We start from the raw sequence: 27180 nt of genomic DNA on the forward strand, positions 1-27180 counted from the left end.
TGAGAATCAGCTCATCTAGATAAAGAACCTCTGCAAGGTGTCAGCCCCCAGCACTGGCGCGCAGGGCACCCCCAGACATTGTTACCTGCTTGATGGTGAAGTCGTTAATAAGATGATGATTGTGCTCGTTCAAGTTGCAGTGCAGGGTAACACAGTCACTGTGGAAGAGCAGGTCCTGCAAAGTGCTCACCCGCTGCAGCCCGAGGGCCCGCTCCATGCCGTCGGAGAGGTACGGGTCGTAGAAAATGACACTGAAGCCAAAGGCTTTGGCACGTAGCGCTACTGCTTGCCCAACACGCCCTGCCAACAAGAGACACAGTGAAAACCTATGGAAATGGGCTGCCCTACGTGGCCTGTTCCTTTCCACTGCGAGCACTTGCACCCAATGATGCCGTTACGCACAGCACACACAGTGGGATTAAAAGAAGGCAGCTCCCATCCCGCCTGAAATCCCTGCTAAGAGCAGTAACGTTAAATCTGGAGTGTTTCCCATAGCTTCGTCCCAGAGTGAAAGGTCTGCCCCTTCTGCAAATGGGGATGTGCAATGCCAAAAGATGTCAGGTAATCCACAGTAATCCACGTAACAGAGGCGCTGCCGGCTGGGCCGCTCGCGGGAAAAGGCGGCCGCGTTGGAGCACACCCTGCCAAGGACCTACACTGACCCACGGCCGACCAGCTGGCTTCAATAAAGAGCTATAAAATTAACCCTCAAAAATGGATGGATGCAATAAAACATAATTTGTTTAATCTGAAGCGCGACCATTCTCAGCGCATGGGATCTCCTTCCTGAACTAACATTCCCTTCCATTTCATTAAAATGCCTAGGAGAAAGCAGTCGCTTGCGTCTTTCAAAAATGCTTTTAGAAACATACCTACATCATGAATAGAGCCCATCAAATGGCACTTGGTTAAAAAGAGAGGAGTGCAACACCATTTGGTGCTCTCATTGCCCTTGGATCTTCTCTTGGCATTTTTCCTTACAGTCATATTATTTCAGACCTATGTTTGAAACTGCTTTTCAGACATGATTTCATGCCACATGTGTTACAAGGGCCATATTTCATTTTGATACACTACCTACAAAAAAATCTGCTAGAGAAAATTAGCAGCGTATCTAGTGAATAAGAATATCTTGAAGTGAAGACTAAAATATTTTCTAGATCAGAATATTTCATACTAGATGCTCACATTAGATTGTTACAAATTTTAGGTAAAAACATATCAAAAGTATCACTCACTACAGTAATAATGACATCTCAGATTAAAAAAAGAAAAAATCAAAAGAACTCAGGGAAATCCCATATCTTTCCAATTGTGCTTTAAAGGATTTCCCTCTGCTTTTCAGTTTCTCTTTGAATAAACTTCAGAAGCCACAGGACGAAAGGTTTTCTGTTGATGATTTAACCTGAACACAGCAATTCTACAGAGCTTGCTGATGGATGTGCCTGGAATATTAAATAGTCTGTCAACCTGATGGGCCCGTCTGCTTTCCTTTGGGGACGTAAACTTAAAACACTCTTCAAATCCTTTCATTTCAATACTTATATACATGTTATTTGTTTGCTTTTCAAGGTGATCTTTTGCAAACAAATTAGCCAAGTCTCAGCACAATGTATTGTTTTCAAATTTTGGCATGTTCACAGACCAAGGTATCAGTCACACACTGCAAACAAAATTTATTTTTAAAAGCAGCAGATCACATTTACTCTTAACTACCTTTCACATTCACACGCAGCCTTCTGTCATCTGCTCTTTTTACACTCGTTACAATATTAATACCTGAGGGGATTCACAGCAGTTAAATCTCTTACAAGGGGATCTCCATTTAAAGCTATGCTTTCCATTCATTGAAACCAGGCTAATACATTAAAACCACCTTAAATATGCACAGCTCCCTGCTGAAATACTTGGGAATAACCAGCACGTACATTTGGGCAGAACTGTCCCGTTACAATTACTTTATAGGATAAAGCTCTTCTGTAACTGACCGTTCATTTTCAGTCATACTCCTTAGACAAAAACAAAGATGAACATATAAATCTGCCAATTTCTTTTTAAAGTAAAGACACAGAACAATTAATCTATGACAGTTTTCTTTTTCTTTTGCTGAAAAATGCTCTATTTTTATAAGCCTAACTCACAGACATGCCAAGTGGCTGAAAACCTACCTCAGTAGATAAAGAACAACAGACCAGTGTAGACAGATTCACGCCTTCAGGGCAACTCTACCTTTAAAGCATATACAACTGCCATGAATATTCATGGCATCTGGGTGCTGCCAAGAAAAGGCAAATTCTGAAGCTCAAAATGTTAAATGAACCTCTTGGTTTGCAATGGGGGAGGATCACACAAACTGCATGTTTTATATAATTGCAAAAAAAAAGTGGAGTTAATAACAGTGTATTTTAGAAATCAGAGATTTACACAGAGCTGTAGCAAAGCCTGTGCATCATTTCAGTGAAACCAGAGGCACGAGAAGACTCGCATCTAAAACGTCTGTTCTCCTCTTACAGAGTGATTCATCCACTAACCCAAAAGTCTCCTAGTTTGTAGGTGTCTTGTAGGCGTTTGTAGGTGTGAGGAAGAACTTTCTTCACTGTGAGGGTGACAGAGCCCTGGCACAGGTTGCCCAGGGAGGCTGTGGAGTCTCCTTCTCTGGAGATCCTCAAACCGCTTGGACGCCGCCCCGTGCTCTGGGTGTCCCTGCTGGAGCAGGGGGTTGGACTAGATGATCTCTAGATGTCCCTTCCAACCTCAACCACTCTGTGATTCTGATTCTGTGATTCTGTCTCTGTTCTCGACCTTGTCAACATCCTGATTTGTGAGCAACAGTAGCAAGAGTAGTCAGTAATTCCCATCCAGGCCTTGGGTAAGGAGTATTCACCTGTGCTGGTATTACAAAGTTTTATAAAATGCCCTCAATACCATATAGACATTGACCTGTCTGCAGACTTCCATGGAAAGTAAATAGGTCTCTAATCTACCAGCTGTTACTGTCTGTGCAACAGGAATGGGGAATTTGGGTAATAAGAGGGAAACCATGAAGCAGGTGAGGTCAAACTGAGTGATGACAATAGCTGCGAAAGGACACAAAAGTATCTGGAGGTCATTTCACCTCTGTGAATGACGAAACACTAACTCCCAGTTGCAAATGTTTGCAATGGGGAGGAAAGGGAAGAGGTTGTGATTTGCCAGTCTTTGCTGCTGCAAAACAATCGTTATCACAGGATCATGTCCAGCTATCTATTTATCTAAGTACTCACCTACTGCTGAGCATGAAATATTCTCATTAAAAAAGAGGTGAGGAGGTATTGTGATGCATCATTTGAAATAGGAGACCCTGGCCTGCAATAAAGACTCAAAGTGACAAGGACAGCTTTTTAAAATGACGTGATATTATTATTTATGGAAGGCTCAAACTATCACACACTTCATTAAAGACAGAAAGGAACTTAGGGCAAGTTCCTTGCCCTAAGGAACTCAGAGGCTAACCATAAAAGAAAGCATTATACCCTAGAGTCTTTTTGCTTTTCTTCTTTCTCTTCCTTTTTTTGTGCTTATCTTCACCCTCAATACAAGCAGAGGATGAGAGAAAGGGTTAAATTTAAAGCAGGAGTATAGAGTAATAGGATTAAACAGAATACACCAAGTGTCAGAAGCAGGAACGTGCATGAAAGAAGGCAAAGAAATGAGAGTGGGTGAGGGACAGAAAAAAGGCAAGTGAGTCATGAAACTTGGCTAGACCAGTGGATAAGGAAATGAGTAGCTGGAGCTTTGGATAGAATGACTATGTCATTCCCTAGCAGAGAGATAGGCAAGACCTAGGGTTTTTCTCACTGGCAAAACAAGAAAGGAGCCCAGAAACGGATGTGAAGAAGGTCTGGACTTAGCTGCTGCCAAAGGAAAGTGATATAATTTAAGCAACCCATTGCTGAAGAGACTGAAGTTTAAGACAAGAACAAAAAGTCATAGCTGGGAGATAAGAGATAAGCACGTTAAGGGGAAAGGAGAGAACCAGAAATACTACATAGAAGCTGAGAGAAAAATGAAGAAGCAAAAAGCAAGATTAACAAAGCCGAGAACTGTTAGATTTGTATGTGCTCCATCCACTTCATAGTATCTGAGTGATTCAGCAGTTCTGCTGATGACACATCTTAATAATGAAATAATAAAATGAGGCAAAACTGCACATGTGGGACAAGGGCACTAGGAGGGAAACGTAACACAAGGGGAAGACCGTTGAATACAATTGCAAATATACACTTTGGTCTAACACAGTCATCTGCAATGGAGAGTGCACCTCAATCTAACTGCCTGAGGTGCTCAGCTGCACTAAGGTAGCACAGCCCTGTTTTTACACCTTAGAAGATTATGCCTTTTATTCTCTGTTGTTGTGTAGGTAGTCTGCTACATAGGGGTCTGCTATAATAACAAGCCAGAATCACAGTGTTGTGCCTGTTCACACACATACACAAAACTAAGTGTGGCTGTTTTCAAAACTGACTTGATAAAACATCATCCTTGAAAGTGTGAAGATTCCATCTGCATCAAGAGCAACAGAAATGATAATAGAGACAATTATCAGCTAATAAGTGTAACAGATGTGTGCCTTTAAAAATGTGTTTTATTAGCCTTTTAGCATATAATGCACACAAAAGGCTTGTTTTTTAAAAAAACAACTAGCACTTCACGTGACACAGCACACACTGGAACTCGGATTATCCTCTTGTTTCTCTATACGTTTCGATCACTCAACAAACACAGCAGGTAGAAAATTTATTTAGAAAACCTCAATAATAAATGTAGATTCATGCTCATCTCAACTCAGAAATTAACGGCAATGCAATAAACACAAAGGCAACAGCACTGATATCTGTGGCAAGTAAGCCTATAGTATCTAAATCGGGGCCTGGGTTTCAAAAACTAGATATGCATTTCAATTTTTGAAACACTGCGAGCAAGATAGACTATTACTTATGTATGGCTGCTGTGACTGTGAGTGCAGTAATCAGAGCAGGCTTAAATGAGGTGCATAATTACACGGGTATAGATTTGAGAAATCAACTTCATGACTAACTTCCCGAAAGTCACATTTTGAAGGCAGTTCTCTGACTGTGAAGATGTTTTTGCTAGCTCACATACTCATTCAACCAGTGCTATGTTATGCCAGGCTGTTTTCAGCTTCGAAAAGCAAGAGTTAGTGGCTTGAGTTAATCTGACAGCAACGTATAACTGCAACAGTCATTTAAGCACTACGGATTTTCTGAGGTCTGACGTGCTGTTGTCAAAATCTTATTATTAATTCCTGTGGCTGAATACCACAGCAACTACAGGCACAGTCTATCAGATCGCTGATAAGACAGGCACATGACTGAGTAATTTTCAAACAGAAACTGACTTGCTTGTTTTTCTTCTCTACTTCTGTAACAGACAGTAATGAATTCATCCCAGGCAAACCTGTCCATCTGTTCGATGCTGAAACACATTTAGGGACATTCGGGGAGGTAGGTAGGTGATTTTATTAGGTCTGGAAGCATTTCAGACTTTCTTGCATATATTTTTCCTCTCATTTGAGTTGAAATATAAATTTAACTGCAGCCTAACCAAACGCAACAAATCACTGCTCTGCAGGCTGCTACCACTGCAAAGACTTTTCAAGGATGTTAAAAAGTAAAAAGAACAACATGAAAACAGACCCTGATATGACACTGACCAAGAAATACCCTATTAACACAATGTAATAATGACATCAAATGCACATGGTGTTGGGTTGGGATCCGTAGCAGGATTCTTGTTCTGGAAAGGGGAAACGACGATGCCCCTTGGTGTGCTTGGCACAAGGCAGTGATAGCAGAAAAATGTACAGGAATTCAAAGACTCAGGAAATAGCAACAAAATTCAGATGTCTGAGGGAAGCAAGAGGTATAAAAGAAAAAGAGTTGAGAAATGTAAACGCCAGGAATGAAATGGTGTTACCTAGGATGACTGGCATGGGAACGAGTGAAATGAAGGTTCCATTTTTCTACATTAAAGCTTCCTAATTCTTATAAAGCAACACGGGGCGAGGAGCACCGAAAACGTCTCCGAGTCAACCTACCTAATCCAATAATGCCCAAGGTTTCCCCTCGGATCCTGGCGGCTCCAGACGCCACTTCCCGGATCTGCTCCACGCTCTGTACCCTCGTGCCTTCCCGCAAGGCCTGGTGAAGCCAGGTGGTTCTCCTGTACAGGTTCAGGATGTGGCACATCGTAGAATCCGCCGTTTCTTCTACTGAGGCGGCTGGCACGTTACACACTGCAATCCCTGGAAAGGACGGTGAGGACAGGGTATCAGTTTGCAAAATATTCCTTACCTTTTCCCGCTCAGCAGCAGTCCAGGATTAAAGGAATCTGGTATTTTAACTTACAGGCATTTCAACATTTGCTTTGCACAAGTAAGTTCCTCACAGATACAATGCTGGGTAACACAGGCGATAGGAATTTGCACATTTTCTTTTAAATTTCTTACTATTTACCAGGTTTCAAAACTAAGGCAACCAATAAACACACAACTGAAACCTCCAAAGGAATGTATTTAAGATATCAGGCAGTTTAGCAGCTAAGTTACTGATGGTTTAGTAAAAATTTTACATGCACACAGGACTGGGTGCTTTGAATACACAGACAATGAGGCAAAAGACTATAGTTTAAATTTAATTTCATGAGTTAGCTTTATGCTACTGAACAGACACCCTTTCTTTCCTGAAAGCTAACTATACAAGTTACTAAAAAACTAAAACAGCAGCTCCTGTAAGAATACTTGTCCATGAAAGCTTATTTCCAACGTGTATATATTTATGAGCGATCATGACATCGGTAGGAACATTTTGTTTCCTGCTGCACAGGAGAAGTGCTACAAATAGTACTGAAGTCCTCTCCCGGTCCCTCACAGAATTACTGAAGAGATAACCCACTGCAACATCAGTAGAAAATATAAAGTGTGCTCCTGCATGGCACGTAAAGATAATGCAAGTCCATGCTGCTAACAGCCAAAAAGGTAATACTTGAAAATGGGATACTGTCAAGAAGTTAAAAGACAGATTTGCACAATGGTAGAAACTGGGTAGATTCAATATCTGCTACATTCTCTTTTTTACCTCAGAAAAAGAGGTGAGGCAACAAGCAACTGCAACTGCAGATAAGTTTTCCCTTTCTGCCTTTTAGACAGCCATTTATCTTGCAGCACTCGATGTACAGCAGTTAAGCAAAATGCTGTTTATTTGAAAAGTTTGTGTCCTGTTTGATCTCTTTGCATGCTATTTATGTTCTCTCCCATCATCAGCTCTCACTGGTGTTTGTGTCTCTGCTGCACTGACTGAGATCACAGACAGCTCACACAATAATTTCATGGCAGAGAAAAACGTATTTTGTAGGAAAAAAAAAAACTAGTACTGTTTTTACTGTCTAGATTTTGGATTTCTACATAAATATTCATAGAGCCCACAGTTAACACCAGGATATCTTACGAAACATGGAAAAATTCTCTTCCTTTATAGTAATGAAAGTAATCTGAGAAATCTGGCACCATATTTATAATAAGCTGGTACCATATTTATCTGGTATTGCACATATTCAGCAATGTGGCACCATATTTATCTGGAACCATATTTATCTATGCTTTACATTCTAATGTCTTTTTTTTCTGCTGCCTGGAACTTTTCAGCCTTCTTACATGAGTAAAAATTAACCTAAGTAGGTTGCAAAACTATTTTTTCATCTCTTTTCAGTAGAGATATGTGGCCGGCTGAATCACTCTTAGACTCACATAGATAAAATAGCTCCATTTGCTGGAATTTTAATCTTGGCATCCTGCTAACATCAATGGAGTACAAAACTCACCATATTTTAAATGGAGAGAGAGACAGAGTGGGGAAAATGTGCTCTTTTTTGACTACACATAAACTTCTCTTCATGTGGATCATATTAAACAGCCCTATTTATACAAAAAAAAAAGGTCCTTCTCAGGGAGCAAAAATGTAGATTTTACATGGCAAGTCAAATTTAATACGCATGTCTTCTAGCGGCTAGCATCAGTGAATCCAATGATTTAAAAAGCTGAAGGAATTGCATTATGTTTTTGGGGAAGATAAACAAAGAATTGAACTCACCTTATGCCTTCTTCCCTAACAGGTTTTCCGAGAAAAACTGTAAATAACAGAATTTTCTTCCCCCCTCCCCATTTTCCTCCACTTTGAAAACAGTTAATGGCACAAAGGCAGAGGCAGAATGAACCACAAAAAGCACCAAGAGAAAGGCAAGGGTATGAGGAAAAGATAACACATTCTTCCCTCTTATCTCATATTCCTTGCTCCTGCTTCTCTCCTTTTCTCCAGCTGCTTTCATTGACCTGGTGCAAAGGTTCCAGGCTGAAAAACAGGAGTCTATTGGCTTTACCTTTAACTCCCAGTCCACTTGCATCCAGTTACACCTCGTATTTTCTAGCCAACTATTAATAAAGTGAAGAAAAAGTAGACCAGATCTTTATCTAAAAACATCTATCCTAATACTTTTCAATAAAAGTAAAAAGAGTAACATGAAAATAATACCAAAATTGAAAAAGTGGTAAAAGCCCCAATAGGGATCTCTCTGAAAATTACCCGAAAAATTTAGAATACGTTCCAGGAGCAGGTCATACTTCAAGGCCCAAGGCCCACAGTATATTCCACAACTCAGCTAAAGTCTTTTACAAATTAACCCTCACATCGTGCTCTTGAGAGAGAGGTTATTTATATTACTTCAACAAATGGAAAAAATGAGGGACCAAGTGATTTTACAAGCACTAGTGAGGCAGTACTGAAAAAGGTGGTTATTTCACTATCATGTACTGAGGAGAACCATATTACAGCTCCTCACTGTATCAATGGGACTATGAACAGGCCTAAGCACTGGCACACTGGACTAAGCACTTCCAAGGTCTTCCCAAAACATAATGGAGAATACGTTTAATAGCTTATCCCTACTTATTCAGAAAAATACAGAGAAAACTTACTGAGTGGTACAATTTTACCTGTAAGTTAAAGGAGACATTATGCTTAAACAAATGAAGTACAAATCAGATGGTTGCTTTTTCACAGTGAAACGCTAAGTACCAAATCTTCACACTTCTGCCTTCTGAATTTATTTTGAAGCAAAACCAATAAATCTCCTATAAAAATCGGTATTTCTGTTTTACAAAGTGCTTTAGTACTAAATCTCATACATCATAAATAAGTCTCAAGCATTTGATAATGATCTCATTTTTTATTCAAACAGACGTATTTTGCCATGTTAATGGAATTGTATTTTGTGACTGGATTACAGTAGGCAGTAGTTAAAACCCACAACTGGGGTAAAAAAGGAGAGGAAATACTATGACCTTGCCCTCTAGATTTATCCTGAGCAGACAGATTGTCATTCTGTCACAAAGCCATTAATATTATCACTTAATTAAGAAATGATAATATCACCATAATGATTTTTAAACACTGTGATGAGAAGTGTTAGAGTAAATTATACACACAGTCTTAATGCAGTTGCTATCAAATTTCTGGAGGCAAGTATAAGATATAGAATAATGTCTTTAATAGTCATACCTAAATCTCCAGCAGATTTGATGTCAATATTATCAAAACCGCTGCCAATTCGGACAATTATTCGAAGTGCTTTAAATTTCTCCAGGTCTTCTCGTGTTAAAGTGATAGTGTGATACATCAGTGCACCCACTGCTTCATTTAGTACCTATAAGTAAAATGGAAGAAAAAAATATTTTTTTCTTTCACAGCATCTCAGCCTAATCACGTATACAAATTTTCAGATTCAAAAGGCTATATAAGCACTATATCAATCTTATTTAAAAGGTTATTTCTCCAAGTATCATGCAGCCTCTTCTTAGATTTTTATTATTATTCTGATATATCTGTTCTAGCATGATGATTCCAGCTTTTGAAAGAGCTGAGACCTGCATTCATACTCTTGCTTAAAGGAAAAGCTCTTGTCCTTTCACAGGAGATGCCTGTAGCACCAGGCCCTCAGTGCAAGCATCGATGGACTTGGTCTGCACCTGAATGCTCCACACTCCACACAGGTGCAGTCACTCACTTCAAACAGCATTTTTAAGCCCAGGTAGCTGAAATGCAGTGTTGAATGGTGCAACAGAGCAGTATCTCCTGATAATACAGGAAGTGGTAGAGAAATTGCACTGCCCAACTGTTTGATATCTGTACACGCAGTAATCATCACAAAACTCTTAGACAAGACAGACTAAAATCTGCAAATTCAAATATAAACACAGAATGTCTGCGCCCTGGATTATTTATAATGCAACTATCCACAGCTCGCACTGATGAAAAATTTGGATATCATAGAAATTGGTGCAATTGAGTTGCAAAACCAGACATTACTTAGCAAATCAGCACCTCTAAGAAAATCTAAGGCAAAAATACCACAAAAAGGAAAAAGTTGCAAAAGAGAGTAAAAAAGGAGAAACAAACTAAGAGGAATAGAGAAGTGTGTGATATCCTTAAAATTAATTTAGAGGACACCCAACATATCCAAGAAAGCTAAGATGAAGAGCATGGGAAGAGGAAGACATTGTCATGAAGAGCAACCAGTTACTGAAAAGCTGCCGAAAACAGAAAGCCTTTTACTCTCCCTCTGTTTGCAAAATGAAACGTGTTGTTTCTTCAAAACACTTATATTCCTGCCCTCTGTGCTCGATACATCTTAATCATCCTATAAGAACCAACACATGTACAAATCACATCTGTATCTGAGCCAGCTGTAACGACTTTAAGAGGCTTCTATAACACACAATGCATAAAGGTCTTGTGCAAGCTCTGTATTCAATACCTTTATGGTCCAGTACATGTATAGATTCTGTCATCAGAAGTGTTTCTGCTCATGTGAGCATTTTGTATGGTGCTATAGAATCATTTTTTTAAATCAAAACAATTAAAGAACTACTGCAGGAAAATACAATCTTGCACACGAGTTTACAGCTTCCTGTTGGAAACCAAGATCTGCGGCAATAAATAAATAGATAAATAAGTATTTTTGAAGAAAATATAAGTAAAACCCATGGTAATGTAGGAAACTGCTCTTTACTATTTTATACATTAATCTATGACGTTGCAAAAGACGTTACTGCAACAGGCATTCCTGGATTAGCAATCCCAATTCTAAATCAGATAAAAAGATGGATCCTTTGAGCACCATTTGGGATTACACGTAAGAGGAAGAACAACTGGAAAAGCAGAAATGATGCAGCCTTACAGCACGTGGCTACCATGCAACTCAACAACGTCAAGCTGTCCCTCCTACAAACGGTCGTACTCACACACTCCTACAGTACAAAATAGTCCTTTGGAGATGACACCTGGCTGTCGTCAACCCAAAGCCCTGCACTGAGCAGAAGGCCTCCCCTTCAGCTCTTGCAGAGGCCTATCTGGCCTATTAATTCCTAAAAGAAAACTCTTCTGAAATGTCATGGCTCAAACGACACGGACATTTCTTCCAACTTCCATTCGCACTTTATTTGCAGCCCAACTTGCAGCAGTTTGCGTTGCTGCCACTGTTGGCCATTTGTGTAAGCTGCACTTTGCTTTCCTTGGTGTCTGCAATCCGATATATTTATAAGGCAGTGATCGTGATCCCATCTCCTCTCAGCATTTGTCTGGCCAGACTTAACAAGCCCCGTCCTTGTAGGATGGCACCTTTTGATGCCACTAATGCTGCTTCCCTGCACTGCTGCGCATCTGAGCTTAACTCCCCTAAGCCTGGGTGAGCAGAACTAGCAAAGATCTTCCAGCTGAGGTTTATCCAAGGGCCACACTGCTCTTCCCCTCCTCTCCTAGGCAGAAAAGGTCCGGGAATTGCACGTGTGTCCATGAAGATAGAGAGCTGCTCCTCCAAGCACCCCGGCTGCCCTCGCAGAGCTGTTATCAAGACAACAGCCAAAGCAGCTCGGACATCTATGCTCTGAAATGGCAGCGTTCGGTTTGGGAAGCAGCTTTGCGCTTCATCATCTCACATATTTTATTAACTCAGCCAGTCAAGACCACAACTTGGACTCTTAAGAGCACTAGTTTGGGCTCATGACACTGCATTTTTGAGGGCCATTTAGGTTATGACTTGCCCCAAAGAAGAAAACAAAAAGAATGCAGAAGCTCAGGAAGGTGCTCAGGAAAAGGAGGAATATTCTTCAGGTTAGTGCTGGCAACAGTCATTTCCACATACAGTCCTTTACTCATCATACGGAACACATAACTAATAAATATAACGACAAATGTTCCAGAAGTTTTCATGTTTAAGCCTCTTATGGGATTACGGACAATCTGACAAGGAAATGCATGGCCAAAATGCAATTTCTGTGTATTACGTCACATTCATTTGATTATCTCATTAACATAATTCATTGAATTAGTTGAATTTTGCAATTTGTAACTTGCTAGGTACTGAAATATGTCAAAAAGGGAAAAAAAGACAAAAAATCTGAAGTTAGAAACAACCAACACTAAAACAGAAATATTATCATCCACCAAAAGATTTTAAAATAACGGAGTTTTTATACTTTGTAATGCTATGAAGAAAATGAATTTGTGTTCTCTGCCATGAAATGCAGACAAGGAACACTGAAAAGGTTTGTCAAGAAATAAAAACAAAACATATCTAAACTACATCTGAGTAAAAACCACAGAACTGGAATCCAGTATGTGTAAACAGTTAATGTCTGACTAAGTTAATGTTTAGAAGAAATAACCAGGCATAGGACTAATATGCTGAGGGCTTATGAAAATGGTGTTTGCCTGGCAGAGCCTGGGATTGAAAAGCATAGGGATCAACTTGATAATATGCCATTAACATCACAGAAAGCACCAAGTTCTAGTTCAACAGCAGTGGAGTCCAAGTCAAGTTGGGAGAATTTTATTACAAAACTGTTGGATACACATTCGACAAGCAAGTCCAAGGATGTGGCAAACAGCTGTCTCCCATGATGGTTTAAAAGAAAACTTGGGCAAAACCTGAATGAGAAGCAGCAGAATCAGTTGGCTGCCTCCCTCCTGCAACCACTCCAGCTTTCGTCAGGCTGCGCTTGTGTTTTCAGAGAGAAAAGCTCTGTGAAAAAGTCGAACTAGAAAACATGAGTTGGCTTCTTTCTCTTGTTGCTATTCTGCGTAATTTTCATGCCTTCAGTTATCGACTTGCTTCCAGGTGAAGCTACAGGCAACTGCTTGGTGCAAGCCCTGCTCCCATCCTCGGCAGTGACCTGATGTTGCTCTCGGTCAGACTGTTCAGACGGGTCTTTCCGCTCTTCCTCAAACCGCAGATGACTACTCTGCTTTCCCAACGTGCCAGCTCCCACGGCTCTTGGAGAACAGATGACACCAGCAGGAGAAGGTTCTATTTCAAAGAACTGAAAGCTTGAATAGGGAATCCTGAAGATCGAAATAACTTTTAAAAAAATAATTTTACTCCCAATTTTTTTAATCTTTGGTCAACACCAGACTATTCCAGCCATCACACCAATCACTGCTCTAACACACCTCAAGATTTCCTGCCTCAAGTTATTTGAGGAATAAAGACCTAGTTAGCAACTTCCACCCCTTTTTATATTATTATTATTATTTTGTATAACAAAGTGTAAACATATCCTAACATGCTAAGCACTGAATATTCAAGTCATTTTCCTGCTTTGGTCATCTAAGGCATCCTGCTTTATTTTACTAAGGGTGACTAATGCCAGGAGCTTGTGGATCAAATCAAGAATACAGAAACATAACTTAGTATTTAAAATTCCATGATACTTAAATGCTACTAAGTCGCACAGAGCACCTATAAAATATATAATGACAATTGTTGTTACATTTTTAAGATTTCTATAAAGTCAGCACCAGAATATGACACTTGACACATTAACTGCTTCTAGAAACTACTATGATGTTCTGTTTTTTTAAGACATAGTGTTTGCTGTGTTATCTCCAAATAAAGTATCTGGGGTGTCACCAGCAGACTTGAGGCATTTTGCACAAATACAGAACATATATTGTGCTTACACTGGGTTGGCTTTATATTACTTCATATCCAAAACCCAGGTGCCTGTCAAATTTCTAACAGTCTGAACACAGGAGAAGGCAGGAGCAGACTCGAAGCTGCTCTGCCAACCTCCCCAGAACAGTATAAAGGATCCATGAAAAAGGGACAACGGTAGAAATGAAAACCCTACCTGCTCAAGTGATATTTAATACATCTTCAAAACTCCGCTAGTTTGTGCTGTTCTTTAGTAATTCCAGATCCTCTTTAAGACACAATCAGCTTAACGTATAGATTAGCGTGGCCTGTGTCAGTGCCAATAAGCTACCCACCTCACGGAGCACTCGTCATTCAGCGAGGGTACTGGCTCTGGCTGGTGTCTGACTTTTGCTTATTTTAGTAGTATTAAATATAAATACATAGGGGCTGTTATAAGTTTAACTTCAGTGTCCTGAAAATTGTCTCAAAAAAGGTATATACACTGTATGGTAAGTTTTTTTCAAATATATGTATACACACACATCCATACACAGTATATACAATATATACTATAGTGTGTATTCTTACATAGGCATGTATGCTTTGATATAAACATACCCACAGAAATATAAAAACCTACTACAAATATATGTTTACTGGCAGGTTGTGTGCATGTCTATACACAGACAAAACCGTATAGACACAAACTCCAATGCAAACCCATCAGAAACTGCAGCTTCTTTGCCATAAGACCATTGTGTTGCAAGAAGTCACCAGCAGCAACACTATCAACAAATGTAAGACTGTCTCAAAATAAATAAGTGAATAAAATAAAATGATAGTGGTGACACGGGAAACAAACTCTGCTGAGCTGTTACTAACTGAGCTGAGTCGTGTGTTTATATTGGGTTGTACAATTAAGGGTAATGGAAGTTTTTAGGGCTCCTTTTATGAAATCAGAGGGATTTAGGAAATTCAAGAGGGTTGGAATGGGGTTCAGGGTGACAACTGTGTCCTTTCAATCTATGGTCCATCAGAATTAAATTCTCATGAAAAACTAAAAAGCTGAAACTCTATTATGAAAAGAAAGAGCAATGGTGATATCAAAACAAGATTACAGTCTTACTGCTAAATAAAGAGAAGAATCTGAAGCTGAAAAAGTCTAACTTAACCACTAATCTAATAAAAACAAATCAAAGATTCGCCTGAACAGCAGCACTGTTCTTGATCTCTGTGTATCCATTTCAAAGCATTTACTGCATCAGGAAAGCTCTTCAGCTCACATTTGAAACAGTCTTAGATAAAATTTTAATCAGTGGAAAAATTCCCACATTTAATTCCTACATAAAAATTTAACTGCAAATTTCCAAGTCTTACACCACTGAACTGAAAGTTCATTTTTAATATTTTTTTAATGCAAACCAACTTTAATTTAAAAAAGAACGTGGGAAAAGTAACAGCTGCCGCAAGGCCATTTAATTGTGATGTGGGCAACCTGTCAAAAACAAACGCACCAAGAAGGCAGCACAGGCCAAAGACAGGAGGATGAGAAACACATGCAGCTCTCAAATTCTTCTTTCTAGAATATGTTTTAAGACCATTACCAATCAACTGTGCTTCCTGTTGTCTTCTTTTAAGGTTGCAGGACTCGCTTCATTTGCTGTTGGGTTTAGGCTGCTTCTTTTTGCAGAAGCTGCACACAGAGCCACAAAACGTGCTCCGTGATATGGAGGGGGCAGCACAAGTCCAGGAGGCCAAAGAGTGAAGAATCTGAGCTGCAAAACCCTTGGGCAACACAAGGACCCCAGGGAGAGCTCGAGCCCGTGGCTCCTGGAAGCAAAAGGAGAGAGGAAAGGCTGCCCGAGTTGGCAGCGCTGGAGGAGCAGCGTTAAACCAGATTAAACCAGGCACTGAAAGGAAGCGGGAACCAGGAAAGCGATGGGGAGCGACAGTAGGGCAGGGCAGGGGAAAGAGAAGCAGTCTCGGAACGAGCAAAGAAGCTGGTGATTCTTAAATCACTTCTTAAATCACTTTAATTTCCTCAACTGTAATTAAAAAAAAAGCGCATTTGGTGCAAGGAAATCGCTGCAAAACTGGACCTTGAGTATTACCCTACTCCAAAAAACAAACAAACAAAACCCCAAAACAAAGAAAACCATCAAACCCACCTTTCCTAATCCAGTACACAACAAGGTGTAACAGCTTTCACTAAGGCCCTGTTCTGGACCCCCACAAATGGTGCTCATACCCTGACTGCTCTTCCCCACTTCTGTAGGTGTTCAGGTTCCTCTCAGCCTCCTCGATGCACTTTGCTGCTCTCACACACCACTAGCAGTTCCCCCTTTTCACTCCTTAGTTACTTTGCTGTCTACCCACATGGAATTTAAATGATCATCCTGCTCTGCAGCCCTCTCCCGACCCAGCCACACTCCCTTCTCTGGAACCCAAAATGTTCACTCCTCAAATGCTGCAGCCTCGAGCCCCATGGCCAGGGCTCCCCAGCTGGGCCAGCCCCGTCTGTAGCTGCTCTTAGTTCTTCTGCTCTTCATATTGCAGTTTTCTCATCCACTATATGTCACTTCCCCCCTTCTTTCACTGCATTCGTTCACAGCCACCCAGCTGCATGGATCAGAGGTTTATATTTACAGCTGGTTTAATAAAGCACCACTTCCAAATATTACATGAGGTGTATTAAAATACAGGTATTTCTCTATTGTAACTCTCCCGACGTGCTGCAAGGGAACGGTGGAAGTGAAAAGCAAACCTCTCTCATATGACACTGAGAACGTCTCCAAAACTTGTAAATCTGTTTCTGTTACAGTGATGTGATATGGTAATGCAATGAGATCAGCAGCTAAAGCTTGGGATTTTTGTCACAGAAACATATTATGGGGCAGGACATAGGAACTTTGCAAACCCAAAATTTTAGGGCAGCAAGACCCCGTGGATTATGAAAATTTGAATTATGACCATGTACTGGTTGCTAGTGAAAAGAGAACTTTCTGGAGGATTCAGCAAGTCCACCAAAAATGGGTTATCATGATGTAATAGATTATTTTCTTATAGAAAAAGTTCTCAATTTTCCTAGTTGCGATATAAACTATTACCCAAGTACCTGAACAAAACAGACATTAATCCAATACTACTGCTGCAGAAACCACCTTCCAAGACCATTCTTGACTACTGGTCTGACAACAGGAAATTTCCATTTGATGGGGAGGATGGTGGCAAAGAGGATGGGACAGAGCAGGAAGTCTGGACATGAGAATCAGCAGCTCTAGCTGGCAGTGCTGAGTCACAGACAAAAGCGTTGGTAGCTTTAAACAAGCAGCAAAAAAAAAAAAAAAGGAGCAAAAAAAAAAAAACAAAAGGAGCAAAAAAGTCATGTGTTTCAGAAATTTTAACAATGAGAAAAAAAGCTTTTTTTCCCAGCATAAAAATAACAAAAATACTCTTAAGAAGCTGAACAGTTGGTTCTGACCAAAGGGATGCTCACATGAAAGAGGCTGCAGAAAATGAGATTTATTCAGTTAACAATAGAAAGGAAATTGGTCCTGGTTTTATTTTCAAGTAGCTAGCTTTACAAGAAAGTCATCAAAGAAATGATTAAGCCTTTTACTATACACATTACTGGGCTTTAAAGCATTTAGCAATGATACATAAGAATACAAGAAAGAAACAGTTAAAGCAGCTATGAATTCAAAACAGTGAGAAATTTCTGAGAACTTGGCACAAACTGTTTGTTTGGCCAAGTGTTACTGGCTACAGTAACAAGGGAAGGGCTTGTTTCAAAGAGGCAAGAACATCAGCATGAGGCTGCTAGCCAGCAGTGCTGCCATTTAAGCTATGGAAACATGGAGGTGAATATGGAGGATTTTTGCTGCCTAGAGAAAAATAAGGATTTGGGATACAACGCCTCCAGCTGGAAGCAGTCTCTGAAAAGAAAATGTGGGTATATTGGTCAGCTGGCTGCCTTTGAGATGACCATGAAAATGGGTATCCTGATGCCCTCTAAAAAAAATGAGAAAGCCTTTGACAATGTTTAGACATTTCTCCGTTCTCTGGCTTCCCGAACTATCAGAAAGGGCAATAAATGGTCATGCAAGCTTCTGGAGCAGCACTTGTTTCAAACACATTTTAAAATTCATTTTCAACAGCATTCCCGAGAAACTTTTCAAAAGAGCACATAAAGACAGTTTCATCCCATGCATAAGTCTCTCCATGCATCTAATTCCCCTGGATTCAGTGCATTTCAACACAGTCACCCTTCTGTTTGTCATTTACTGGGAGCAGACAGTTAAGCAGCTCAGGTAACCTCAAGCGCACGAGCTCAGGCATTGCCAGAGCTAGCACAGCACAGTCTATCTGTCCATAAGCATGAAAATATTTGCATTTTGTTTTCTAAAACAAACTGTACCACTGTGTAGCGTTACCTTTTCATGAATTTCTTGTGTAGACTGAGCATCACAAAATGCCACTGTGGCTACATCCTTCAGAATAGGCATTTCTACTGTACAATCCCTGCCATCCAGCAATGCTACCAAAGGGCGCGGGTGCATGGGCCCGTTCATGATCGGGGGTCGAATGCCTATGAAAACAAAAAACAAAACAAACAAAATAAAGAGAAAAAGGTGTTATTCAAGCCATGATAACCTAATAAAAAAAATAGATTGCAGCTGGTGTCTGTATTCTGAGAGCAGGAAAAGATTTCAAGGATTGCGGCTGCTAAAACAGGAACGGACTTACTGTCATAACAAACAAAATAAAGAAAATAAGAGCAGAGAGGTAAAAAAGGCTACGGGGGCTCAAGAGGCTGAAACGGAAGGTGAAAGAAAACACGGAGTGAACAGTAAATTTGCTTTGTAAAGGGACATCCTTACTATGCTATCAAAAGTGTCCATACCACAATTTATATTGGTTAGATTCCACACTTTGTAAGCGAGAAAAAAAATCCTGTCCAGGCCTATAAGAGCATAATTTACAGGATACCATAAGCAATTGAGTATTCAACTTACATATATGACACTGATCTGCCAAGACTAAAATCACACTGAAAATAATTATCACAGGAAAAAAAATGTGTATCTACTCAAGATCCAGTGTCAAAGCATAAAGTTTAACAGTCAACTGCACAGGTCTGCTTAGACTTGTAAGTTTTACTGTTTTGAGGGGTTTTTTTGGTACACTTATGTATGCCTTGGCCAAATAACAAATCATACATCATCTCCCATCAAAAGCTCTCTGACAAAATATGCACAAAATGTCCACTCCTCAAACAACACCGCGCAGAGCAACATTGAAAAGCGACAAAGAAATGCAGGTGTTTAAAACTTAGGGAAGAGACAACATGTTGAGCACAGACCTCATATTACCCTCTCTGTAGAGTCTTAAACTGAGAAGTAGTCCTTACAACATTATTGAGAGCATCTTTTTCACAGCACAAATGCTGCAAGTATGTGAAAGTACACAGTAATATTATTAGCTATTTTTGTATAAAAGTAGGGTTTAAGTGCAGCTGGCAAAAGGGAACTTCCTGAAGAGATAAGGAAAAATTAAACCAATAAAGCATACGATTTTTCTTGCTTTCAAAACAAGCAGTTTAAAATGCTGCAGAGAGGCTGGGTGTTTCATGTCTGCCTGTTGTTGGCAATTCACGGTAGTGCAACACACACCAGTGCGGAATAGCAACGTTCCCAGCCACCTCCTCAAGGAATTGTTGAATGATTCATCCCAGCCTGGGATTTTTTGCCCAAAAGGCAAACCCTGAGAGATGGTGACTCCACACACCAGCTACCTGCCAAAGGGAAACAGCTCCTGGCAAAAAAGATTTTGCCAGTCACCAGAAGGAGCATTTTACTGCCTCCCTGGGATGAATGGCAGGCCTGGAGCTGAACAAGTACAACTAAGGAGACTGTTATTCTCAATATCTCCATTAACAGTCTCTCCTGCGCCTGTAAATTCTGGATTCAAACTCAAAATGAGAGTCTAGTCCTGGCACCACCTGGCATTTAACCTCTTTACCTATGCAAACAGCTTTATCCTTGAAGATTAAAGCAGGGAGATCGCAAGTTTTTCCTCTATCTGTGCTGTCTTATTCAGTCAGACTGTAAGACCTGGAACAAGTGCAGCTGGCTTTAATATCAATGCGTGGTACATTTTTACAAATATACCATACACAAATGTATGATACATTTTTAATTATTTATTCAGCAACAAACAGCAAAAGGAGCTCATAGAGTCTGGACATGAAGCACTAAATATCCCATTTATACCCCAGCCATCAACATTAAATGGAAGCCTCTTTTTAATATATATGTTTTTTAAAAAATCCTGCATTTTGCTACCTTAATGCTGTTACTTGTATGCGCCAGAAAGAGCCAGATACTCCATGTACCAGTCATATTTTTAATGAATAAACCACATTCCACAGGGCATGAACATAACAGGAACACACAATGCAAATGCTACACAGTTATCCAGAGAATACTTACTATTCTTTAATAAGAACTCAATTATAAAACCTCATATTAAACATATTTAGAAAATACCCTAAAAATAAAGCATGCTACAGACCTTATTATATATATTACTTTGAGAGAGACATAAGATTATTAATAAAGTATAATTATGTTTGAAACACAAATACAAAATGACACTGCAAGTCCTATTTATATTGAATAAATTGTGCTCTTTATACAAATTAAAAGCTATGGTCATCTGCCAGTCCAGCAAAGTCAGATCCGAGTGGCAAGTTTAAGTTCTGCAGAGAGCTTATGAGCTTAAGAGAAGGGCAAAACAAACCAACCCACCCCGAAACAACAAAATCAGTAACTTGGGTAACTTTGAAGGTGATCAGGGAAAAATTTGGTAGAGCTGATTCTCTCATGGCTGCAGCCAGAGCATTTCTGTCAACAGAAGGCTGGACAAAGTCCTAAACACCACGGAGAGGATGAGATTAAAAAAAAAAAAAAAGTCATTCTCAAAAATCACTTTTCTGACTGAAGGAATAAACATACAAACAAGATCCTTCAAAATATTTAAGAATGTGACTTATTTGTCCCTTATTCAGCTATTGATTTCAACTAAGCCACTTGCGAGCTGCTGGGATGAACATAAACACCTCAGAGTCGGCCCTGCTAACAGACTCCTCGCAACCCAACACACCCAGCGACCTTGACCGTGAAACCACGGCAAATACCTCGCCTGCCAAAACCCTTCCTGAAGCCCAGCACAGACTTCCTGTTACACAACCCTTCTGCCCAAACACCCTGCCCTGAACTGCAGACACTGGCTCAGCATTAAACTCACGGTAACCCCATCGCGGTGGCGGCTGCTCTTTCAAGTCAACATCCCTACAACATCACTATGGATCAGAGCCTTCGGAACAACAAGACCTCCTTCTTCCACCCTTCAAGCACCTTCTGCCTGCTCTGTATCTGGCAGTGCCACGTGGCCTGCGTGGGTGGTTTTATAGCAGACCCTGAGTGTGGCAGGTGAAGGGGTGTGTGTTTAAGAGCAGTATTTTCCATGTCTGCAGTAACAGTAAATAATGTAGCTCAGTGCCATGGAGGAAGAACCGTAATCTGCTGAAAAATGACATTCTGCACAGGAAACTCATTTTGAAAAATAAAAATAAATAAATAAATTTAGTTGCCTTACTCAGGTATACAGGATAGTACTGTACATAACCCAGTAAAAATTATACCATCCACCCCCATATTTTAGGGCCTCCATTATTTATACTGGGTGTTTATCCTAACTTCAGACTTGCAGGAACCCCTACCAACCTGCCATTTCTTAATCTGAGCTTGATTTCCAGGGTCATGAATTCGATTTCTCAATGCTTTACAATCTTCTGTATTCTGAGGCAAAACAGCCGCCTCTCACTGGATCCTCATTTCCATGGCTTTAACTTTCCTCGCAGCCTCCTGCGATCTTGAACCAAAGCTTTTAAACTTCTCATCCACTGCAACCTCTGTAGCCTGGGATCGTGTTCAAATTTCTACTAAAAATTAAAACACAAAGAACACATTAAAGCCACATCGAGGGTCTGAGGGAAGCCGGGAGACCCCAAACTGAAGGTTCTCACTGTGCCTGCACCCGTCGCCCTCTCGCCGCATCCACGGCTGCCCCGAGGCGCCCCGGCCGGGTCGGAAGCTCCGGGTCGGGCCGCGCTCGCCCGGGCTCCAGTGTTCCGCATGGAATGGGTGGAATAAGAGGCCTTAACCGCGGACTCGCTGCGTCACTGGGCTTCAGGCCAGGCCCTTTAGGTTATCTCCGCGTGTTTGGCTTTTCCTGACAGCTCCAGCAGCTCTTCAGTTACACGGCGGGGCCTCCCGCTTCCCAGGATGAAATGTGGTGAAGCTCCTGCCTCGGCATCTGTCGCTGTGGCTGGGAGTGCTGCAGCTTTTCCAAAATACCCCCTACAACATGTGCACACAGCTGCAGTCGGAGCAGAACTGTAGGCTTAAGAGCTGCACGTGGGCAATTCAGACTGGCTGCTCCCAAAATAAAGGAGCCTCCCTCTGAAAAAAAATTAAAAGGCAGCTTCTAGGAGGGCAGCCCAACCCACAAGAGATTCAAGTTGACCACGCTGCCTTGCAAAGCAGAAGGTTAATGAACCGATCACCAAAGGGTTGAGGAAAGGCCTGGGGTTCCTGCCTCCATCCCTCCAGCAGCACAGGGAGCCTAAGCTATCAGCCCAGGCCTGGCACGGGACCTCTTTTCTTAGAGCTGGGAGACAACCGACACAAACACTTTCATTTCCTGCTCTTGTCCTATCTGCTGTCACCCTGGAAAGAAGAGTACAACCCTGTGCAGACCACGGGGCACGTTTAAGCAAATAAAAAATCAGACATGTTGACAACTGCAAGGTAAAAACCTTCCCTCGCTGAATTCCAGGCTTAGTTCATTAAAAAAAAAAAAAAAATCTCTTCTAAAACAACCGTTTCTGTTACAAACCGGCAGCAGCTCAAGTGATCCCGCTGCACAGATAATAGTCGCTCAGTGCAGGGTGTCACTTGAAGCCACTTGCTGCCAAGAGGGCAGGAGAGAGACCACAAGGCAACAAGGAGCTAGGAGGATTAACAGAGATTAACAGTGTCAGTTCTGCATTTTTCTGCCACTGATCCTTAGAACACACCAATAATCATGAGTGTCACTCAAAAAAAGGCATAAAAGTTAATTTTAAACTGTCAGGTTTGTAGGCCCAAAATTTGACCTACCTTTCATTTTCTTAAATCTGTTCGCAAAGTCCCTGCAATTCCTTAAATGTGTTTTTCTTGTTTCAAAACGAACGCTTTTTTTTTTCCTCTGAAAAACACTTCAGTGCCAGAAAGCACAACCTTATGAGTAACCCCACAGTGACAAACCAAGAGGCCCACGAAACGCAGGACAGCAGAACTGGGAATGGATTTCCAAGTTTCTTGAGGTCCTTGCAGACAAGACTAAAAGACTAAATAAGCAGTTCCTTAACAAGGTCCCTTTAAGAGTCTTTCCTTCAGAAAAACTCTTATCCCTTATGCACTATAAAGCATCAAAGTGATTGGAGTTTTTAACAAAATGCAAACAACCAAAACTCCCTGAACAATTAACACTAAACTAAACTGGCAGGTTGGATAATCTAGTATAATCTAATTTTACCTTACAGTCTTATTTAGGCATTGATTTTGGTCAAGGTTGTCATTCATTTACTCTGAGTTCTCAAAAATCTAGATATTTTTCATAACAACTACTTTTGACGACACTAGCAAAATATTGTCAAAGCAAGCAAAAACTCCCACCAAATAAAAAAAAAAAAATCCCACTCACAACATGACCACACAAACTGTGAGGAATTAGATATGGCAATAGGCACTGCTAAGTTAGCAGAATTGCTGCATTTTCAAGTTATGTCTTATGGTTATGGTCTTAGGGTTCAAGTTGTGTCTTAGGGTCTTAGGTCTTACAGATACCTCATGAATTCTTGAATTCGGGATTCTGAAAATTCGATTTGCTATTCCCACATGCTTCAAACCTTATTGCAATCAACAGAATCCCAAAATGATTTGCAGGGAACTAAGAGCTGCATCTTGCACTATACAAAGAAGGGACTAGGTCTAAATCTAAGCTTCAGCTTACACATGTGGTCGCTACAGAAGTCTACAGGCTTCACAGTTAATGCTAAACATGCTGAAACTTTCCTGCAGCAGCACCTAGCTAACGGGTGCCACTGCACTCCATGCTTTTTATTTATCTACGTGCAGTAAAAACAAGTCATCTTCCTTCTTTTCTTTTTAATTTGCAAGAGCCCAAGAAAAACAGCAGTGGTTTCCGGAGCAGGGCTGCCCCGATGATGTGCAGGGCAGTCACACCCCTTGATATCCTCCTGCTAATCACAGTGACTGAATTACACCCGCCGCCCTCTCCTTGGCATTCGCAGCTCACTCACTTATATTAAAAGAATAATAAATACAAACCAAGCCCATGAGGACGTGGTTATCACCCTGGTTCATGGGCTTCCGAGTGTATCTCAGCTTAACTTTATCCCTTGGGGAAATGGGTATCCAAGCAGAGTGTCAGACGCCGCAACATGAAGCCCTCAGTGCAGAGCGCCACAGTGCAGCTGCCCTGCTCCGTGCTCCCTTTCGGCACTAAATAAAATAAACCAATGATTTCTACTCAGAAAATTCTTCATTTTCCCTGCTGTTAGTGGTAATCAACATTCCTCATTACTCCTCTGTTCTCACAGAAAATGAATGTGGCTCATTCAGGCATTATGGTCTCCTGACTGTGAGAATATGGTGAGTTTTTCGAAGCACTGTCTAAATCGGCCTTTCCAAACAGCTAGTAATTCTTTTTATTTTTTCTCTCTAATGTCTGTCAGTATGTCTCAAAATACTCAGTGCTTGTCAGGGTACAGAAAAAGAATGTCATACCCAAAAAATCGTGGAGCTTCGGATCAGAAATACAGTTCTGTTAGTGGAAACAAAATCCTCTGGCAATGTTTTCTATTCATTACCCATTTACTTCCAACTTCCATGGGAAAACCAGCAGGAAGTATTGCACATCTCCCCAAAATTACTCAAAAAATTCTGGATTGTGCTGTAACAAGATGCCTGATCTTAGCTAATGTTTTTGAAAATAAGTCTGAAATAATATGAATCACAGCCACTTAATGTCAAATGAACAGCCCATACTGTGAAAAATGTTTTAATGATCTACGAAGGTTAAAAATTAAATCATAATATTCAATTGAACACCTACATGAAATAGTGAAACAAGTAAATGTAAATATTAACCATGTAAGATATAGCAAATACAATACTGTAGAAGCATCTTTTGAAAATAATAGATACACAGAAGCAAGTGCCACAGAGAGGAAAGATGATTTAATGGACAGAGCTTTCCTTTGACATACAGCATCCCAGGGCCTGTCCACAGTTAGGACTTCAATAATGTTGAAAATACTTGAAACCGAGTAAGTAAAGAAAAGAAAGGAGGAAAAAGAACTAGAAATGTCTCTCAAACAATGGCACTGCCTCAGCTAAGGACACATCCACTAACTGCAGCTTCAGGGCCCTTCTGGCCAAGGCTGCTGAGTTTGCTCCCGAGAAGAGGAGCTACAAGGAGCCTGTGAAAGGCCCCGGCCTGAGGTTGTGCCTGCAGCCCCCTCTATTTCCGAGGGGGGAAGGAACGCACTGAAACCCGCTGCAATCCACACCACTGCCAAGCCAAGTTGCTGGGTGGGAGTTGGTCGTCTTAGGCTAGAAAAGACCTCCTGAGAGGAGCTGGAAAACTAATCTGCTTCAACAATCGCACCAGGAGCAGGATGATTAACAGCCGGGGCCATTCCAGGAACAACACGTGCGGTGCCAAGATACACTCAGCCACTTTCCACGGAAGATGTGGTATGGGATGATTGGGAAGACAATAATCGGGATGCAGAAAACAAGGCAAGGACAGGGCAGCAACACAGGGCTGGAATTCCCCAGGAAGCGAAATGCCCTCGATAAAAGCAGCAGGACTTTCGGTCAGGGTGTTATCAGAGCCAACACCTCTGCTGAGAACTTCATACAGGCTGAAGCTCCAGGTAACAGATTTGGACTGCAGTAAACTCAAGGAAATCCTCTTCATCTGTCTGCAATATTTTATGTATTTCATCTATAGAAGAAGTTAAAAAACAGACATAAATCTTCCTCTAGTCCTAAAACATCTTTCCTACAACAAGTCACATATTTCCAGGTTTTGTTCAGGGCTCATTCCCTGAGCTGTCACATGCTTTGAGAAGAAAATAACATTTTCTAAGGCTGTCAATGCAGTCACATTTGTGAGAATTTCACATCATATTTTTAAGACCCTGGCAAAGACGTATTGCAAAGCATCGTTTCTGAATGTAGCCTCTTGTAATGGCTACACTTTGTGCTCCTCTTTCTTTTAGGTATTGAACAGGATGCTCTGAGAGAGAGAAATCCAATAACCCAGGAGCAGCCAACAAAGACTTCCTTTATCCCGATCCCAAACACAGAGGGCAATTTCTCTAACAGCACCCCTGTACTTTGGCCAAGAACGTTAAACTATCACCTGGGACACACCTTGTTTTCTTTATCAAAAAAGCCTCAAGATAAGCAAGTGTGGGGCCTTGGATATCAAATTAGTTTCACAAAGTTTCGTTTTTTGAGGTCAGCAGAACACACTAGATGACACTCAGTAACAAGGCTGAACTATTCCACATGAACACCTTTACTGTCCTCTTTATGCATATACACACACCCATATATATATATATATATATATTTAGAGGAAAGCATCTACTGCGATTCATTTTCCTTTCAACTGAAAAATCACGGTGCTATTTGTGGTGACAATATTTCCAATTTAAAACAAATAAATCAATGAATATAATCAATCAAAATAAACAAGACTCTTATTAACGAAGGAGAGCTAAAAACTTCCCCCAAGTTTTACCACTAAAGCACTCTGAAGTCTGGGCTGTCTATTTCTTAATACCAGGGTACTTTCAAAATGAAAATTCACAGAGTATTACGGTTTCTGGCCAGTGAGAGCAATAAACTTTCCTGAATTACGTCCCATTATGATCTCTGGAAAACCAAAGCAACTCTCCAACCCCGACCCAGTGCAAAGGGCTCCTAAAACCTCCCCTGGATTCCTCTCCCT

At 40.8% G+C, this 27180-nt stretch overlaps 1 protein-coding gene across 6 annotated transcripts in view; it reads right to left on the minus strand.

Moving 5' to 3' along the window:
* The window catches only part of CTBP1 (C-terminal binding protein 1), a 172681-nt gene that overhangs the window by 15313 nt on the left and 130188 nt on the right, over positions 1-27180 (minus strand). For 3 of the 6 annotated variants that reach the window (XM_026034224.1, XM_026034229.1, XM_026034225.1), the window contains exons 2-5: positions 18459-18613; positions 9612-9756; positions 6098-6304; positions 86-300 (exon numbers count right to left, since the gene is read on the minus strand). In XM_026034224.1, the coding sequence (XP_025890009.1) occupies positions 86-300; positions 6098-6304; positions 9612-9756; positions 18459-18613 (722 nt within the window). Of the gene's footprint in view, positions 1-85; positions 301-6097; positions 6305-9611; positions 9757-18458; positions 18614-21812; positions 22031-22125; positions 22142-27180 lie in introns of those variants that run through there. The other 3 variants (XM_026034226.1, XM_026034228.1, XM_026034227.1) reach the window with 2 other exon arrangements.

Source organism: Nothoprocta perdicaria, unplaced genomic scaffold, assembly GCF_003342845.1.
Source record: "Nothoprocta perdicaria isolate Ctin4 unplaced genomic scaffold, notPer1 scaffold_14, whole genome shotgun sequence".
Lineage (NCBI taxonomy): Eukaryota > Metazoa > Chordata > Aves > Tinamiformes > Tinamidae > Nothoprocta > Nothoprocta perdicaria.